General features: G+C 35.9%; 1 protein-coding gene across 4 annotated transcripts in view; it reads right to left on the reverse strand.

Moving 5' to 3' along the window:
• Positions 1-1488: 1488 nt before the first annotated feature.
• Positions 1489-18375, reverse strand: part of celf3a (cugbp, Elav-like family member 3a) — a 69812-nt gene continuing 52925 nt past the window's right edge. For 2 of the 4 annotated variants that reach the window (XM_032580764.1, XM_032580763.1), the window contains 10 exons: positions 16700-16828; positions 14978-15057; positions 12992-13135; positions 9337-9481; positions 7819-7968; positions 7526-7585; positions 7285-7389; positions 5608-5751; positions 5384-5516; positions 1489-2103 (listed from right to left, as the gene is read on the reverse strand). In XM_032580764.1, the coding sequence (XP_032436655.1) occupies positions 5389-5516; positions 5608-5751; positions 7285-7389; positions 7526-7585; positions 7819-7968; positions 9337-9481; positions 12992-13135; positions 14978-15057; positions 16700-16828 (1085 nt within the window). In that variant the 3' untranslated portion in view covers positions 1489-2103; positions 5384-5388. Of the gene's footprint in view, positions 2104-4892; positions 4995-5383; positions 5517-5607; positions 5752-7284; positions 7390-7525; positions 7586-7818; positions 7969-9336; positions 9482-12991; positions 13136-14977; positions 15058-16699; positions 16829-18375 lie in introns of all 4 variants that reach the window. The other 2 variants (XR_004341547.1, XM_032580765.1) reach the window with 2 other exon arrangements.

Below are 18375 nucleotides of genomic sequence, written 5' to 3' on the forward strand. Positions count from 1 at the left end.
GAATATAATTTCCCGTACTGAAGAATCAGTGAAGGTGTAACAGCAGCTGTGTGTCTCTGAATGATAAAAACATATTCACAAGTTATATTTTTCTGACATGTATGGATTTGTTTTGCACCATTTGCTTTGGATCATTTGAGGCAAAACTATAAGTTTGAGTTTTTTAAAGTGTGATTCAAAGAATACTTAAAAAATGTTTCCACTGTTCCATTATTTAACTTATAACAAGACTTTTTCCCCACATTACAGGTGAAATAATCTGCCAGTGGAACTAGTACTTTATTTATCAGTACTAAGGAATTATTTACTTCAAACAAGCTCCTATATCTTGCTGAAAAGTTACTTATAAGTTAATTTTGTCTTATTTCAAGTGTTCAAGATATTTGCCCCAGAAACTAGACAAAAATACTTAGTAAGAGTTTGTGTTTTTGCAGTGCAATAGGCATTTATTTTTAAGTCATACATCTATTTATCTAGAAATTAAAGAACATTTTGAATAAATATGGCCCTGTTTATTCTTGAGCAAGAACAACTTGTAGTAGGTCAAAACCAAAACATTAAGATTGCCTCATAAAAACATCTAATTAGCTAGTGTAATATCTTGCGTTTGATTTTGTGGCTATAAATGTAGTATATTATTTTCATACATTAATAAAATGTCACTAAAGCCAGCAGGTTATAATGGAAAATTATGAATCTGCAGCCTTTTTCTGCTGCTATTCCTCATTGCTTTAACGGCTTTGTGTGGTACGAATAACCCGCCATACACTGGCATGTCAAAGAAGGCCAAGGCATGTTTAGACTCATGAGACAAAACCCAGAAGGTTTGTGGCAGACAGGCTTAATGCATACCGAAGCTGCGGTTACACACTCACACACACTTCACCCTTTTCTGTCTTCCACGTGCCTGACCTGAATATTTCAATCTGAAATGACAGAAAAGTCTTTTTTTTTTTTTCTTAAATGGCAAGATATGAGGACGTATTTACGCAAACACTTCTAAATGCTTTAAAATATGTTTCTGTTTTTATTTCGGGGTACTAACAAAGTTCCTCTATTTTGATGTCGTGTAGATTTCCGCAATACCTCTCCAGTCCCTCAGGGGGCGCCAAAGCTCTCTAAGGAATCACGCTTATGTGTTTATCCAAACTCTTAAAAATTTTTTCTTTGGGATAAAATAAACATAAAAGTTCAACAACATATTTTTTTTTTCTAAATTGTACTTTATTTTCTTTTAAAGACATATGTTTTAAAACAGCAATTGTAGAGAATAAATAAAGAAAAATGTTTTTTTGTTACTTCCATAGGTACATTTATGCAATTAAAAACTCTATAATAATTGTGTTCATTGTTGTAAAGACCACAGGAATCTTCTCTTTTCCCCCCTTCATAAATAAAAAAGAAAGAAACTTTCACATCACCCTCGCAATCGAATGGATTACCAAATAAATTAAACGTAAAAAATCAAGATAGAAAAATTCCCAGCCCTTCCTTCCGTTTTGTTTTATTTTTAAACGTAGTGGCAGCAGAGAGTGTTACTTTGAGAAGTTTTTAAGTCCTCCATTTTTAAACCAAGGTATATACAGCGAGAGGAAATCCATGTCGCTTCCACTTTTAACCACTCCATGTTTTTACTTTACTTATAATTAATAAAACTAACTCTACATAACAATATTACCAATGGCAATCATACAGAATAGTATTTTCTTCTGCCGCCGACTGTGTAGACTGGCCTTTTCTTGGCGCCATAGACCACAAATCACACTATACATTAGAACCCTGTTCAGTAGAATAACATCATTGATATGCTTTTTTTTTCTTAACATGTATATCTTGTTGCCGACGATAGAGTATGTACATAATATAAATGGAACCAGCTGTGGAATGATAGGAACTCTGGAGCACTTCGGATACTGTGTGGATGCGGAGTCTGTCGATGAGTTTGTTGCTGGCTTTACAGCGGTTAATGTTGTTTCTGTAAGCGCATACACGGGATACTGCTTGTTGTGAAGTGTTGCTCCTGTGCTATACGGTTGGTCAAAACAACCAAACAAGGCTGGGACGTCCCCCAAGTGGTTTTCTTGATTGACTTCTTACGTCGTCCTGAAAATTAAGAAGAAATAAACCCCGGAGGATTTCGTTAAACCAAATCACAAGAATCAATCATATCATTGTAGTTTATTTGGGTTTTTTTTTAAATCAGGAATCTTGCAATACACACAGGACAGTCATTCTGCTGCAAATGTGCTCACAATATTAATCATCTCTCATCTCCTAAGCAAGGCAGCTTATTTCAAAACATGCAGGGTAGGAATTCTGGTAGGAATCAGCTCTTCACAGTTTAGAAAATTGCCCAATAAAGATTATTATAGCACAAATTATGCTGTACTGTTATTATCAGTTTACACTCAACATCTCTAATGGTCCGTGATAGAGGATGTCTTAAAAACAAGATCAATTTTCACTCCAATCATGGGAATAATTCAGGATTAAAGCAGTAAATATAATATTATGTGTAGATAGAGCAGAATAAGTATCTAAACCTTTTAAGAAACACTGATCCTTTCACTTTTATATGCATATAAAATAAAAATATTACATGAAACATAGGAAGTATGCTAACAAAAATTAGTTGTAATATGAACAACTAGTTCCTCCTGAAGCCAGATGTAGAAAGTTTAACATATTATGTGAGGAGTCTGGACCGCTTAACAATGGCTCAAAATTAAGTTTGTTGTTGCTGAGTCTCTGAGGAGTTGTGATGAGACTCATTTATTCTGCTGGTAGTCGCTAAATGTTCTTGTTCTGCATCTATTCAGAATTTAAATACAAAGATAGTAAATTTAGAGTAAAATCAGAATCTTAAAAAACAAAAGGATTTCATAAAATCGAACTGATAGATGATTAAAAGAAAAGGTTTGGCAAATTAAAGACGATGGATGTCAATTGAATTTAAATTATTGCAATGACAGCATTTATTCTTTGAAATTAAACAAAACTTTTAGATAACAGAAAAATTTATAAAATCAAATGTCTTTTCAATTCTGCATTTCCGTATTTATTCAGACGTGCTAAGAGGTTCTACAAATTTTTTATATGTAATAATTCCAATGTTTTCCAGACACAACTGGAATAAAGTTTTTTATATTGTAAAACTTTATTTTACAATATAAAATAAAGTTCAAAATTTACTAAAAATGAAATGGTGAATGAATGCAGGCTACAAGAAAGGAAGAAAAGGATGGATAAACACAAAGAAAGAAGGGAGAAGTAACACAGAACATAAGAAAGGAATGAAAGAAATGAAAGTGAAAACAAAAAAGAAAAATGCTGAAGAAAAGGACACAAGCAAAAGAGGGAGGAAGAAACAGAAAGAAGCACACAAGTAAGAATATAATGGAGGAAAGAAGGAAGGACTGACTGAACACTGCAAAAACAAAAATCTTACCAAGTATCTTTGGTCTGGTTTTAGTGCAAATATCTTAATACACTTAAAACAAGACAAAACAAACCCAGAAGTAACATTTCAGCAAGATAAAAGGGCTTGTTTTACATTAATAATTATTTAATGCTGATTTTTAAAAAAGTACCAGCTCCACTGGGAGATTATTTCACTTGTAACAATCATTTTTTCCCATGCTATAAGTGAAATAATCTACAAGTCCAGATTAAGTACTTTTTCATCAATATTAAGGGATTATTTACTCAAAAAAGCTCCTATATCTTGCTGAAAAGTGTACTAAGATAATTGCACAAGAAACTAGGCCAAAATTACTTGGTAATATTTTCTGTTTTTTGCAGTGAAGAGAATAAAAAGAAGTGAGGATGGAGGGATGAAGAACGGAGCAACACAAAAAAAAAGCAGAAAGGAAAAGGCAATAAGAAATGAAAAAGGGAGAGGAAAGGTGCAAAGATGGAAAGACATAAGCAAGGACACAAGAAGATAAAGCAAAATATAAATATTTTTTCATACTTTGCCAAACACTGAAAACGCAGAAATTGATTTCCATACTCTGTATGGCTGCTACGTTTCAGAACGCCTAAAATAGTGGTATCAGTGTCACCATACGATTAGAGTCTCACACCGACCCGATGCCTATTTTTAGCATGCATGACTTATGATTTGTTATTCATTTGGAGTCCCAGAATTCCTACAGAGGAATGCAGCTCCTCAACCAGCAGCACAGAAACCAAACAGCTTCACCTGAAACCTTCTAAAATCAGGTTAACACCTCACAGCACATCCACACACTCATATGAACAGCAGGACTGTTTTTCCACATCTATCATATATAAAAAAAAACATAACCACGTCTAGGTTTGATTTCACACACAAACACTAAGCTGTGAACCACCTGACAGGGTCACATTTAGGACATTTTAAGTCGTACGGAAACCCAACGAAGCTCAGGCACAAAAAAGGTCACTTGGAAATAAGTTACATCAAGACCAAAATCCAGCACAACTACCACACTAAACAGAAAGGAGATGTAAGAATGATAATCATGACAGACAAAATAAAACTATTAAACAAAAAAATGTTTGGAGAGAAAATCTAAAAGCTTTATATTTGATGCCTAATGCTTTTTTAACTAACAAAAAAAACCAAAACAGAATGTCATGATAATCAGTTACTTACAGAAGCTTAGGTAAAGTGACATTTATCAATCAGTATTTTGCAAGGATATAAAAATCAGGACAAAAATAATTTTAAAAGGAAACTCACAACGCACCAAACACAGTTCACAGTCGCCACTGTAACCCGCCATGCGGTTCAGCATGGCGAATCAAGGCAACGGCCCAAAAATAATAATAATAATTAAACAAAACTGCTAATGGCAACCATCACAGGCAATATCGCCACAGCAACCAACACAGGCCATTAAACTTACGACGCTCTGAGAAGGAAGGGGGCGGGGTTTAGCGACGTCTCCACGATATACGTTTGGCGATACAGTCTTGAGAGTGTTTTTTTTTTTTTACTACTCTTTTTTCTTTTGTTTGTTTTTGCAGGAAAAAATTGCATGTTGCACAGCACAAAAACAATAAAAAAAGAAAAAAATTAATGATGGACAGCTGTTAACATTCAACCCTGTGACAGAACAGCAGTTAGAACATTTAAAACAGAGTGAAAATCTCATTTTCTGCATCTTTCTCATCAGATCTCACACATCAAAGGCATCTTCTAGACGTTTTCATGTTTTCAAGGTGATGCCCACATCATTAAAGTTAACCTACTGAGTTGTCATTGACTTTCTTCAGTATTTGAAGCGTGAGCTCCAAATTACAGCCACTTTGTATCCCTAATTCTCCCCACTCACATTTCCAGCTGTCAATCAGTCACTTCCAGCCTTTCCAAACACATTGATTTGCAGTCACTCACCTCCTTCAGTAAGGCCTGTTGGCGTCCTTGGGCCTCTTCAGCTGCACCTTCAGCCTCTTCATGCCGATCTGGAAGCCGTTCATGGCCTGGATGGCAGTCTGGGCGCTGGATGGGTTGTCAAAGCTCACAAAACCTGGGGTGGAACGCAGATGCTTAAAATGTCAGGAAAGGTTTGCATTATTTATTAAAATCCCTTATCTCCAGCCCTGTTCTTTGTGACTTACCAAAGCATTTACTCTGGTTGGTGGCTCGGTCGACAAAGACCTTTGCAGAAATGACATTTCCGAAGGGCAGGAACATCTGAAGGATCTCCGAGTCGGTGAACTCTTGCGGCAGGTGGTAGATGAAGATGTTACACCCCTCTGGACCTGTAGGCAAAGAAAAGAGGGTTGACGTATAAATAGCCAATCGATTTTTTCATTCATTAAATCTCTTTTTTTGAGGTATATCTTGTATTTTCTACATCTGTTACCTAGCAACAGACCTGTTACCTGTTACCCCTTATACTCATATACAATCATATACAGATTATAACCACAAACTATATTTATTTATCTATCTGGGAATCTGCATGTGTTGACTATTAACATGTAAAGAAAATAACTTTAGCCTGAAATAAATGTGCATATTTTCAGCTAGTTTCTTATATAGAGATATTTTCTAGGGGGCCGACGTTTTCGACTTGTGTACTTTTCTATAAGTTGCATGTAAAGCCAATGATTTGTTCATATGTTACAACAAACTGTTCTAATGCTTAAAAAGTTAAAAATAAATGCTTTTCATTTGACTTCTTCACATTCAATTAGCTCAGAGTTCAGCAAAGTTTATAACTCTAAGAGACATTTTTTGTTGTTGGTCCAGCTAAAACAAATTAATCTGTTTAGAGTCACAGAAGCTACATGAAACAAATTAGCATATTTAGCGAAGCCTATTTTAAAAAAGTGATTTTAAAATGAAAGATAACACTTTTATTTATTTTGTTTAGGTTTTATAACAAAGAAAATTGTATTGAATTTTTATACTAAAGGAATAGGATTTTTCAATTTTAATAAAAGTTTATTTAAATTTTTTTTTAATTTGTCCTCATATTTTGTTTTGTTGCATGTTGTATTTTAATACTAGTGTATGTCTTGGGTCATGTGTAGCTATATCACTGGGACAATGCATCTCTAACTCATAGGTTAATGTATATTGTACATTGTCCCATTTTAAATTATTTGATTCATTTAAAATTATTTTTAAAAAGCAAATTTTTCACAACCAAAAGACAAAAAGTTACTTTTTAAAAAACAATATTCCTTACACTATCAGTGTCATTCTTTGTTAAAATGTTTTGCACATTTTACATAAAAGTGGCTTGCATTTTTGTTTATTACCTTTACATTTTAAAACTAATTCTTTTGAATTTTTGATGAATTGTGGATGATCTAAAGAGCCACAGTTTGCAGATCTCTGAAAAACAATTATTTTTTCATTAATTTGTTGGTTTCAGTTCATTATGCTGCACATAGTAAGACTCAATGATCACACTGCTGTGTACTCCAGAAGTGTTATTACTTAAATACAGAATAATTCAGTTTAAATCATTTAGACATTAAGTGTTTCTGGTGCACTTGTCAAAAGAGTTCAGTCTGTATTTTCATGCATTTAAAAGGTCAAAGATTGTGTTTATCTTTGTTTTTACAAAATTATCATATCTACTCCAGCATTCAAGCAGAATCAGCCAAAGTTTACCCTCATATCATGAGCTGTGAAAAAAAAAAAAACCCACAAAACAAACCTCCTTTATCTAAACAAGGTTTACAAACCAATGTAAAACATGATAAATGGCGGTCGACCCAAGCTTAAAAAAAGAAGCACACGCTGCAGTGTTTGTCTAAGATAGTTCTGTTTGAGTTTACCTTCTCTTTGCTGGAGCTGTTGAGGCTGCTGTGGCTGCTGAGCCACCAGGGTGGGCTGGTGGGGGAACGGCTGCCCCACCAGGCTGTAGGCAGCAGGGTAAGTGGCTGATAGAGACGAACGACAGACAGAACAAATTTAAACAACGTTGTTCTTCAACAAACATCCGCAGCAGTTCAATCTCTGTACATAACCGGTATCTTGTGACTCAGTCATTAGCATTAATTAGCCTGCAGGGCTAACCTGTGTAGTGCTGCATGCCTGTGTACGCTTGCTGCAAGGGATCCAGGACCGGACTCTGAGCTGTAACACAGCAGACGTATGCATTGAGTATTTGAAGTCAACAAATGCTCAACGCATAACAAAATGATTCAGAAATGCTATTCAGGGCACATCAACATGCTCCAAATCACATTTAGGACTTTAGATTTATCCAGTTTAATCTTAATTAAGCCCTAATGTGATGCTTCTACATGAGTTAATAAGTAGCAGCATTAAGCTTTGTAAACTAATTTACCAATCCACTATCTCCGTACCTTGATAGGCATGAACCCCGTTAGTGTACAGGGTTTCTGTGGCTGACTGGCCATTGGGTGGAGCTGCCACAGTGGGGTAGCTGTTCACCGCGATGGGAGGAGGCAGAGCAGGAACGGGCGTGGCCGCGATGGAGGGAGGAGTGCTGGTACCTGTAGAAAAGTTTAAAGAAAAGGAAGCAGTTTGTTTTTATTTAAAGGTGACCTACACAAAACATGTTCATTACTTTTTTTTGCACAAAATCATTCTTAGATTATGTTATGGTCAGTTTTGCCTATTTTGAGCTCCTTTCAGATTGAGTGTTTTAGGGCATCTTGTCACTTTAATCCCAAATAAGCTGCTGCTGGCCACGCCCCCAATCTCAAAGTTTATGCTCAAACATGAAAATGGATGCAAACAGTTGCGCAATTAAATAACCGCACATCTTCGAAAAGCAGAAGTGGAACCTCCCGCACAACCAACAAGAATGCAGATAGTGGTTTCTGAATAAAAAGTCAACAACCGAAGACTTCTCTTTTCCAGCAGCCATCTGACCAAACTTGCTGGAGTTCTGCTTTGGTCGCTAGGTGACAGGCAGCGCTCCTCTGGTGTTGCCAGGTAACGGGATGGGCCTTGCTGGGGTCGCTAGGAGAGGGATAGTGCCTGCTGATTTGTGACGTTATATTCAGAAGGTTTTTGAAACAAAGTATTTTAATCCAGGCATTAACTTACTGCCAAAAGACAGTTGGGTATTTTTTTAAAGCGATTTCTAGAAACAGTTGAGACCCAAATCCAAGTACAAAGATGTGAATTTTGCACAATAGGTCCATTTTAAAGTCCTGGTGATTGGGGTCTAATGTTCACAAAACCAACTTTGTGAGGACTTTTTGTTTATCTTTTGCACTGGAATTTTCTGGATTATTTTGAGAATAGTTGTAATACTGTGTTTGTTTTCTAAAACGGTTGAATTTTTTTTTCTTTCCATTATTCTGGATCTATTTTCCACCAGACTGTAATGGTACAAATTTTTCACCTTGTGAGATTTCACTTCCAAAAAGAAAGAATTACGCTGCTTGACTTTTCTGCCACACTATTAGCGGACATTTAATCGATACGATCCAGATCAGCAAACTGCTAATACAGAGGTATTAGCAGTTTGCTGATCTCTCTTTTAGAGAGGAGCTCAGACTTTCTGATGATCACTTAATCAATATATTTGATCATCTGAATCTGCTGCTTTACTCTCTTTATTCTTCTAGAGCTCAGAACATTATTTTTATTCTTCCTTCTGGATTTTTATTTAAAAAAATAACGCCATAATGTGATGTGTTGATATTTATCTGATAGCAACTGTTAAACAACTAATCAAAGACAACAACAATACAAAATAATGCAGAAATCAAACAAAAAAACCCCAACAACTAAACAAATTTGCTGTGCCTGTCCTCTTGGGTCCTACTCTCCTTGTGCATCTGTCCTCATATTTCAAGCAGAAATCTAATTAAGGCCAGCCAGGGCCAGACATCTCTGGCCCTCATTACCTGAGGACGGGGTGATGGATGCAATCGGCGTGGCGATGATGCTGCTGGGGTTGAGCGCGGCGAGCTGCTGCATCTGAACAGCCGCCACCGTGGCAACAGGAGAGAGGTAGGCCGACTGAGCCACCAAGGCCTGCTGCTGCATCAGCTGCAAGGTGAACAGAAACACCAGTTTGCGATGAAGACAGAACAAACCAGGCAGGAAAGAACATGTCTGCAATCTTATCAATCTTATGTCTATATTTTCAGAGTTACATCTTCAAAATACAACTTGTTCAAATATTCCTAACACCTACCACGGTGATGAAGGCTTTGAAATCAGGAGTCAGCAAGTTTGAAGGTGACATCTAAACACCCAACAATGTGACACAACTCTCTGTAGTAACCTGTTCCAGTTTTTCAAACCGTTTTCTGATCCTTGTAATCAGTCATGAAGGCCACTAGGGGTGAGAAGAGGGGTCTCTTCACTTGGCTGAATGGTCTCTAGACAGTAAGTGTGTAGATTATACATGGTATAGTTAAAAGAAACCCAGCAAATGTCACCTGTCACCTCCTTTAATCCCCTTACTCAAAATCTCAAAATGTCCTTGTCGGATCTTTTAGGCTATGATCACACAGCAGGTATTGATTCTTTAAATCCAGATTTTTTTCTGCATGTTTGTTCATATTACTAATTAAATGTGATCACAGTGAGACTTCTGCGTGACCCCAAAGTGACCTGCATGAACATTGTTTATGGAAGTAATCATGGACGGAGCCATTTGTGAACTGACTTTAAATTTGATTCAGCAATGGGAACTGAACTTATCATCACAAAATCATACCAACACAAAGGGAGATGATAAAACAAAAAACTACGACTAGTGGCAATGATCTTTTTATGAAACATTGACTGCAAGTTCAGTAGAGACGTTTGCTTGGATGCAAAGTCAGAGCTAAGAGTGGCGGGACTTTTTACATAATGTCATAATTAAAATTTTCAGCCGTTGTTTACCTGAAGATTTGGCTTCTGCTGGTGCACAATTATGATGCATGTCTCACGTCATCAGTGGGATAAAATGCAGCATAACCGCTCAAACAGCAGACGCTTTGAAAATGATCGGATATGCATCCGACTTTGTACCACAAATCAGACGTTTTGGGGTGAAGAGATAGGAACTGGGCCGTTCAGACTGCCGTGAAAAGTTGCGTATTGGTTGCATACGGGCAAAAAAAGTGGATTCTACTTGTCTACTTGCGATAACCTTGTAGCCCACAAAAATGGCATCGCAGAATCTCCAGGTTGTGGATGTTATTATGACCTCAAAGTTTCTTTAACACACACCTGAAAAGTAAAGCAATCAATTCTTCCTTCACTGGCAGTTCTGATGTTGGAAATGGATGAATTAAAGTTCATCCCAAACCTTGGTTTAGTTCTTGCCCCCTTCAGGTTAATAATAGTTACTAGAATTTGTAATTAGGCCACAAAAAAACTCCATTTGACACACCAGTGAACTTTTGATAAAAGTTTGACTTTAAGTGGAGATGTTGACAGAGTATGAGAATTTATTTATCTGGATTAATACAGTTTACATGCCATATTCGTACTACAGTTTTCTGAAATCATATTCTCCAATTATTTGATTTTTCTAGGTTGTTTAACTGCATTTGTCTAAAACTAAATAGGGTCACATCATCTCCTCGCACCACAAACTAAACAGCTGTAAATAAAGCACAGCTAAAACTATTTGCAATCAATTAGTGGATGCAGTTTTGCACAAATTTAAAGAGCGATTTGCAGTTGTTCTAAGTAAAAACCATCTAGTTAGTCGAGATCATGTCATTCAAATGGAGCATATCTCATTTAATGAGTTGTGCCTTCCAGAGAGTTTGCTTTATCTCTTTCTGAAACAGATAAGGCCAGTTTCCACTTCAGGAATCTTTCCCAAGAACCAGAGCAGTTTCCTTCGGCTGTCTGGGGAGTTGAACGGAGTAAATTCTTCAGCCGATCCCTTGGAGGAATTTTTTATTTCTTTTAGAGTATGATCACTTTGGAGAATCTTGAAATCATTGATTCAGGTCCTCATGTAGTAATACTGATTACAGCTCTGGTACAAATGGCATTAAAGGGAAGGTTTGCTTTGATTAATTTTTGATTGTCATTTTCAGCATGTTTTTTCCTCACACACACATTAGATGGTTAAAATCACAATCAACAAAAATTTTATATTGACTACAGTTTCAGATTTCCACAAAATTTGCCTTTTTTAATTAATGTTTTTAAACTGTGACCACTTTGAAACTGGATATACATGAATGGCTGACTCTAAAATTATTTTAAATTATTTACTGATACATGTTTCTGCAAAATTGGTTTTTTTTTTATACATATGTTTTATATAGTGGTAGGACTCGATTAAAATTTTTAATCAAGTTAATCAAAATTAGTCGCATTTTAATCTAAAACCATATTATTGACAAAATGAGCAACATTTTTAATTCACAAACCCTTTTCGCTGCTAAATTATTGACTAAATAGACAGCTGAGATCAACGACAAAGATATTTATAGCTTTTAATCAGGTTTTTTTAACAATCAGATTGGTGCAAAGTGCTATTATGCCTCAGTTTTCAAATGTTTTAGGAAGCCCTGACCAGTCATGTAACTTCTTTAAAAAATCCTTCTTCAGAAATCTGAATGCCGACATTGTTGTTGGGGACGTCGGTGCAACATGATTTGCATTGAGATGGTATTTTAGGTTTGAAAAGGTTCAATGACAGGCCAACTCCGTTTTAGTACATGATAGTCTTTTCCGGTTTTCAATCAGATTGTTTTTTTGAAGCAAAAATCAAGGCGGACAGAAGCAGCTTTTTCATCTATCGTTTGCAGATGCTGCTAATAAATCAGATACAAACGATACAAAGGTTTTATTTTAGGGCCTTTGAATGTAAATAAAACAAAACAAATGTGATTAATTAAAATATACATAATAATTAATCAAAGTTAACAGCATTAAAGTCTCAGCTCTAGTTACTGCAACTACTGTAAAACTTAAACTCCATGAGCGACTCGGTTTAAATGTTTCCAAACAAACTGGAGCTTAACAAAGCAACAGGTATAGATGATCTCTGGTGGATGTAGTGAACCTCTTTGTGTTACTTTTTTTATATTACTGACACAGGCAGAATTGAGAAGGAACAATCTACTCAGTCAGTAACATAATTTACTGAACCAGAACCGCAGATGAAGCACAAACAACAAACCAGCGGGGGAAAATTGATACTTCAGAATAATCAAGTTATGTACAATAAATGGAAGCACAGCTATACCGTGTTCAATAGATTGTCCACTTATATGTTTTTCTTTTGTTTTAAATAAAACAAACATTAGTGAGGGCAGACCTTTATATTTCTGATCCACTTACAAACTTCTATTTACAATGCAAATGCTCCTAACAAGCAATTAGCATGCACTCAGAGGGCTAAAGTTACACAGGATGTTTCCCATTAGTTATAAGCATGTTCACAAATCAAGGAGCTGCCTCTGCTTATTCTCCATTCAATCAAACATGGCTTCATCCGGCAGGAAAAGACAGGAGACGGAGAAAGAAGGAAAGAGAACTGGAACTAAAACTTAGATTGTGTTAGGAATGATTTTGTGTGCAGTGTGTGTTGCTCACGGCCTGTGTGTAGGCGTTGTAAGCCCCAAGGTGCAGGGTCATGGGACTGATGACCCCCAGCTGAGAGGCCACCTGCTGCATCCGCCTCAGTCCCCGCTCCTTCTCCGAATCGGCAAACTTGACCACCAGGCTGGACGAGGCGCCCTGGGAGGGAGTCATAAAAAAAAAAACACAGACTCATCCAGTAAGAATAAAACAGAGACTTTTAGCATCATGTGATCATCTGATTATTATTAAAGGTGACAGAAATTGGAGGTTGGTTTTGTGAAACGAATGCACACATTTGCAGTCAGTCAATATTACAGGCGTGTAATTATCTAGCTTCTATGAATCTTCATTTTCCTTCTAAATAAGTTCAATAAATACAGAATGCAGATGAAGACATCGGCAACAGAGCAATGACAGAGTTCAATAACTAAAATTTATGTCTAATCGTATGCTGATGATACTCTCCTCTCTAAATCAGTTGCATTGACAAAAAAGAAAACTATGACAATAGATTCCTCACTCATAATGTCAGCCGTCCATCCACAGATTTTAATTTACATAAATCTTCTTTTGTCTTTTTTTTTAAAGATTTTTATTGATTTTAAAAATATATTTAGCTGAAACGTACAGACTTTTATTGGCTGAATAAAATTTTAAACACGGGAAAAACAGAAAATCTTATCAAGTATTTTCAGTCTAGTTTCTTGTGCAAATATCTTAGTATACGTGAAATAAGACAAAATGAACTTTTCAGCAAGAAATATGGGCTTATTTTAAGTCAATAATTACTTAATATTGACAAAAAATTTACTAGCAATAAGTGAAATAATCTGCTAGTTTAACAAGATATTATCCCACATTATAAATTAAAATGTCTTCTTCAAATGTACATTTATTTATCAATATTAGGAAATTATTTACTTAAAATAAGGCTATATTTCTTGCTTAAAAGTTTGTTTCGTCTTATTTCAAGCATACTAAGGTATTTGAACTACAAATTATACAAAAATACTTGGTAAGATTTTATACTTTTGCAGTAAACAAACTGCCTGCAGTTGTGTGTGTGCATAAAAGTAAGGACAAAAATAAATAAATGGTTTAGATTATCAAAGCTCTAGTAGTTTATATTTTAAAACCATTTTAAAATGTTATTATCATGATGTCAGGGTATTTTTACTCATAGTTGTACCCATAAAATCTCACACCGGACCTTGACGTAGAACCAGATGTAGAGTAAGCAAATTAAGGTGGATTCAGACCATACTGACATAGAAAGTATGAAGGAGTAATTAATAATTAATGTCACTAATTAACAAGTTAAAGCAGTATTTGATGTTACAGTGTTGGTAATGTGGCTTTCAAGAGCTGTAATTGCTAAAAAAAATACATATAGACACATAATCACTGAATTATATTCAATAACTTAGCTGCTTGTCTGCAACATGAACCGAGTTTGACCTTTAAACGGGTTGAGTGGCAGGTGTTGAGGGCGTCTCTGCCTGGATCACTTTTATTACATGAGCAGAAAAGTAACATTAATGTTTTGCTGCTTTTAAAGTTTTTTAAATATGAGAGAAATGGTTTTTACAAAATCCTCAGGTGGGGGTTTGCTGCAGTGAAATGATTTCTCCAGGGGAACTCGGTAATTTTTGCTCATCATCAGACTAAAGTTTCTTATTGCATCAAATTCTTCTGGTGTTTTTTTCTGCTTTAGATTTTCCTTCTGAATTTTTTCAGTCAATCTGACGTTGCAACCTTTCGGCATATGCTGTTTCATTGCATTTCCATCACTAAGCTTAGATTTTCCTTCTTTGCATAAACAATTTCAATCAAATACAACTAAATTATCAACAGGGCGCATGATAGATAAAATGTGCTTCATTTCTTTCTGTTTGTGATGAGTGGGAGAGTAATTAAAAGTGGTGAGTCACCATGTAGCATATCTAAAAGGAGTGGGTCGCTCTGATATATAACGGAGCGTATTTGTTAGGAACTTACAGGTAAGGTGCGACTCCCGTGCAGAGCGTTGATGGCGGCCTGGGCCTCTGCGTTGCTCTGGAACTTTACAAATGCACACCCTGCAAGAAACGACACATCAGTGAACACACACTCACACCCACATCCACACACGCATAAGGATTACAAAACTGCTTCCCTTTAAAAATACATTAGAAGCCGTCTTACATCCAGCGCTCCATCAGTAACCGTGGCGTCGTTAAACACGGTCCGCAGAACATTCATTGCTTCATCAATCATAACCCCGTAAACCACCTAACGCATCATTAGCCATGACCCATAAAACCTATAGGCTCATTAGTCATGCCTCATGCAACAAACGGAGAAAAATCTAGCATCTGTGTTGGAGCTGTCGCTGGACTTTGATTTACACGGCAAATATCATTAGCATTGTTGTTAGTGACAATAGTAATTTATACCAAGAGAAGGTAATGTGCCTCAGGGGTTACAAACAGTTGAACAAAGTCAATACCACTTCCACATTCCTGGCCCAGAGGCCGGTCTGAATAACCTCCTACGGCTGTATTTAAACACACATTTTGTTATAAAGTTGCTGGAAATTTTGTTGCTTACATCCTAAATTCACAAACATTAATCCTTCATTTTGACTTTAATGTAGTTAACTTACTCCGAATCAAAGAGAAAATTGACCAAAGGACACATTCGACTGATCTGAACAAAAACACAACTACTCTGCAGATTCAATGGTCCCCCTGGTAAAGATATAAAAACCATATAAGTTAATAACTAGTTATGTGAACTCGGTGAACTTTTTCCTCCTGAACTGCAAAAACACAAAATCTTACCAAGTAATTTTGTCTGGTTTCATGAAATAAGGGTAAACTAATTTACAAGTAACATTTGAGCAAGATATAGCAGCTTGTTTCAAGTCAATATTCTTGAATATTGATAAAAAATATTACGTCTATTGGCAGACAATTTTTACTTATGACATGAGGAAAAAGTCTTGTCTTCTACGTTTTTTAAGATAAACATGGATCCTCTTACATACTCCCATAAAGCTATAAAAAAAATTTAATTATTGCTCTGGCTGCTGAAATTAGTAACTAATTTTATTATCTGAATAATGTCAATATGATGTGACATATAGTTCAGCCTGAGAACGATCTGCATAAATTAAAAAGTTTTATTTACCTTTATTTATTAGAGGTGCCACTGATTGAGGGACCAGTAATTTTGTCAAAAACTAGTATTCTCTAGCATAAATCTAAAGCGGCGTGGTGGTGCATTTGCAGTAAAAATGTCATGATCACAATATTTTTTCGGTATTTATCACAATAACAAAAGTAGGAAAGTACACGGTATATAAATATCTGGTTTTACAAAACGGTGTTACAAAAGTAGTGAAGGGTGAATGACCGCAAATATGAATATTTAGTATTATTGAACACAATAATTCCTGATTTTACGTATATCTGTATAAATAAATGCAACTGTTTTATTCACTTTATCTTTAAATGTTCATTTGTCAGACTGAATGAACTGAGGAAGTATTGTTGAGAAAAACGAATGCTTGAATAGTCTCAATTTTCCTGCAGAAAACTTGATATGACATGTAAAACTTTTTTAAAAGTTTGTGAAGAGACAGAGAGCAGTTTAACTTATTATGTTTAAAGTAAAGCATATTAGATTGAAGTGTCTTTATTTCTAAGTGTCGTGTTTGGTTTTCAATTTTGCTGTTACCTTTGCTGGTCCCATCAGGCCCGCGCAGCACCGTGCACTCCTCTATGCTGCCGAACGGCTCAAACATTTTCCTCACATCAGCGTCCGTCTGCTGTTTTCCCAGCATGCCCACAAACAGCTTCCTGTCTTCTGAGGGGAAGGAGGTCGCCAAGATTGAAGGGAACAAAGCAGGACGGTGCATGTGGGATTAAGAAGACAGGGGAAGGTGTTTTATGAGATTATTATAAGATACATAAATGAGAAACAGAATGGAGGACGCAATGCCCCAGATCGCCACCAGAGTGCAGTAACAAGAGCAGCTCAGCAAACGAATAGCATCTGGCCATGACTCAAATGTTTGTCACCCACTGAGAAGCAGCTCCGTCTGTCTCTGAAGGATCAAACCAGAAATGTATCCGAATGTTGGAATCCGTCCACAACAAATCGCCACGATTTTACATTCCTCCACATTATTCTTCTGCACACTGAGACATTAGGAGAGCTCCAGATACCATCAGTCACACAGAGCTGATGTCGGTATCTGTCGCTCATTTACATACAGCTTTAAATGTCAGCGAGGCTGCAGATGAAAATGTGGTTTGATTAGAAACACCTGCCTGCGTGGAGCTTTGGGTAGGAAGAGTTTAAATGCCAGATAATGAGGCTTACCAGATTTTTTTTTTTCAAACTTCAGTCAGATAGTCAATGTAAGAAGCCAAATATGTGGCAAAATTCATGTTTTGTATTAAGCGTTGGTTTTAAATTTGGCAGTTTTGGGGGCTTCCCACTGCTTCATTATTGCCAATTGTCTTAATTAGAAAATAATATCAAGTGTTACGTTAAATAAAGCAAATGTGTCTCCATTAAGCTAAAATGCATGATAATTAAACAGCCTGCTGATACTAATCTACTAAAACAGTGTGCTCCCTCGTCTAAAAAGATTAAGATGATGTGTTAAATGTAAACACAAGAAGGAAAGCAATGCTCTTAAAATGATCTATTACAGTAAATAATTATATTGTTATAGTTAGATTGCGTAACTTCCTCATATTGATGTGAACTGCCTTCATTTGGCAATTTATACATACAAAAATAACACCAGTGCAAATATTTGTCAAGTTGCAGCCCTTCTTGTAGCCAACAAGAAGGTGCTGGCATAAATGTTGCTGAATATTTGACCTTCTTCTTACCAGAGTTTACTAGAGTTTACTTAAACTGTATAGTTATAGAAATTTTAAATGTTATTGCTGAAGCTTTAGAAAAACAGTTCCTAAATGTCAATACTAATTGCAAAACCAAATCTGTTGTGTTTTTAGGATCATTGTCCTGTTTGAACACCCAGCAGTGTCCAGGTTTCAACTATTGTCAACGACAAATATCCAGCCAGAATTATGGATCCTTAGGACATTGTTATTCTAGTTGTCTAATTGTTCATTATTCTTACTTCACTAATTAAAGGTTTTTGGTATTTGTCATTGTAATTTGCATACAGGTTGTATAATTTTGTTTCTGTATGGATCTTGTGTAAAATCCAAAGGAATTTTAAACGTTTGGAGCCAAATCTTGTTTTAAAAGTTCATTAAAGTCGTAGGTTGTAACATCAGTTTGGTTCCAACAAAAAACTGTTAAAATGAAGCATTAAAAGCCCAAAATTATTTTGACATGTATAATATGTGCATGTAAATTTCAGCCAGACA

This window comes from Xiphophorus hellerii, chromosome 13 (genome assembly GCF_003331165.1).
Source record: "Xiphophorus hellerii strain 12219 chromosome 13, Xiphophorus_hellerii-4.1, whole genome shotgun sequence".
Classification (NCBI taxonomy): Eukaryota; Metazoa; Chordata; class Actinopteri; order Cyprinodontiformes; family Poeciliidae; genus Xiphophorus; species Xiphophorus hellerii.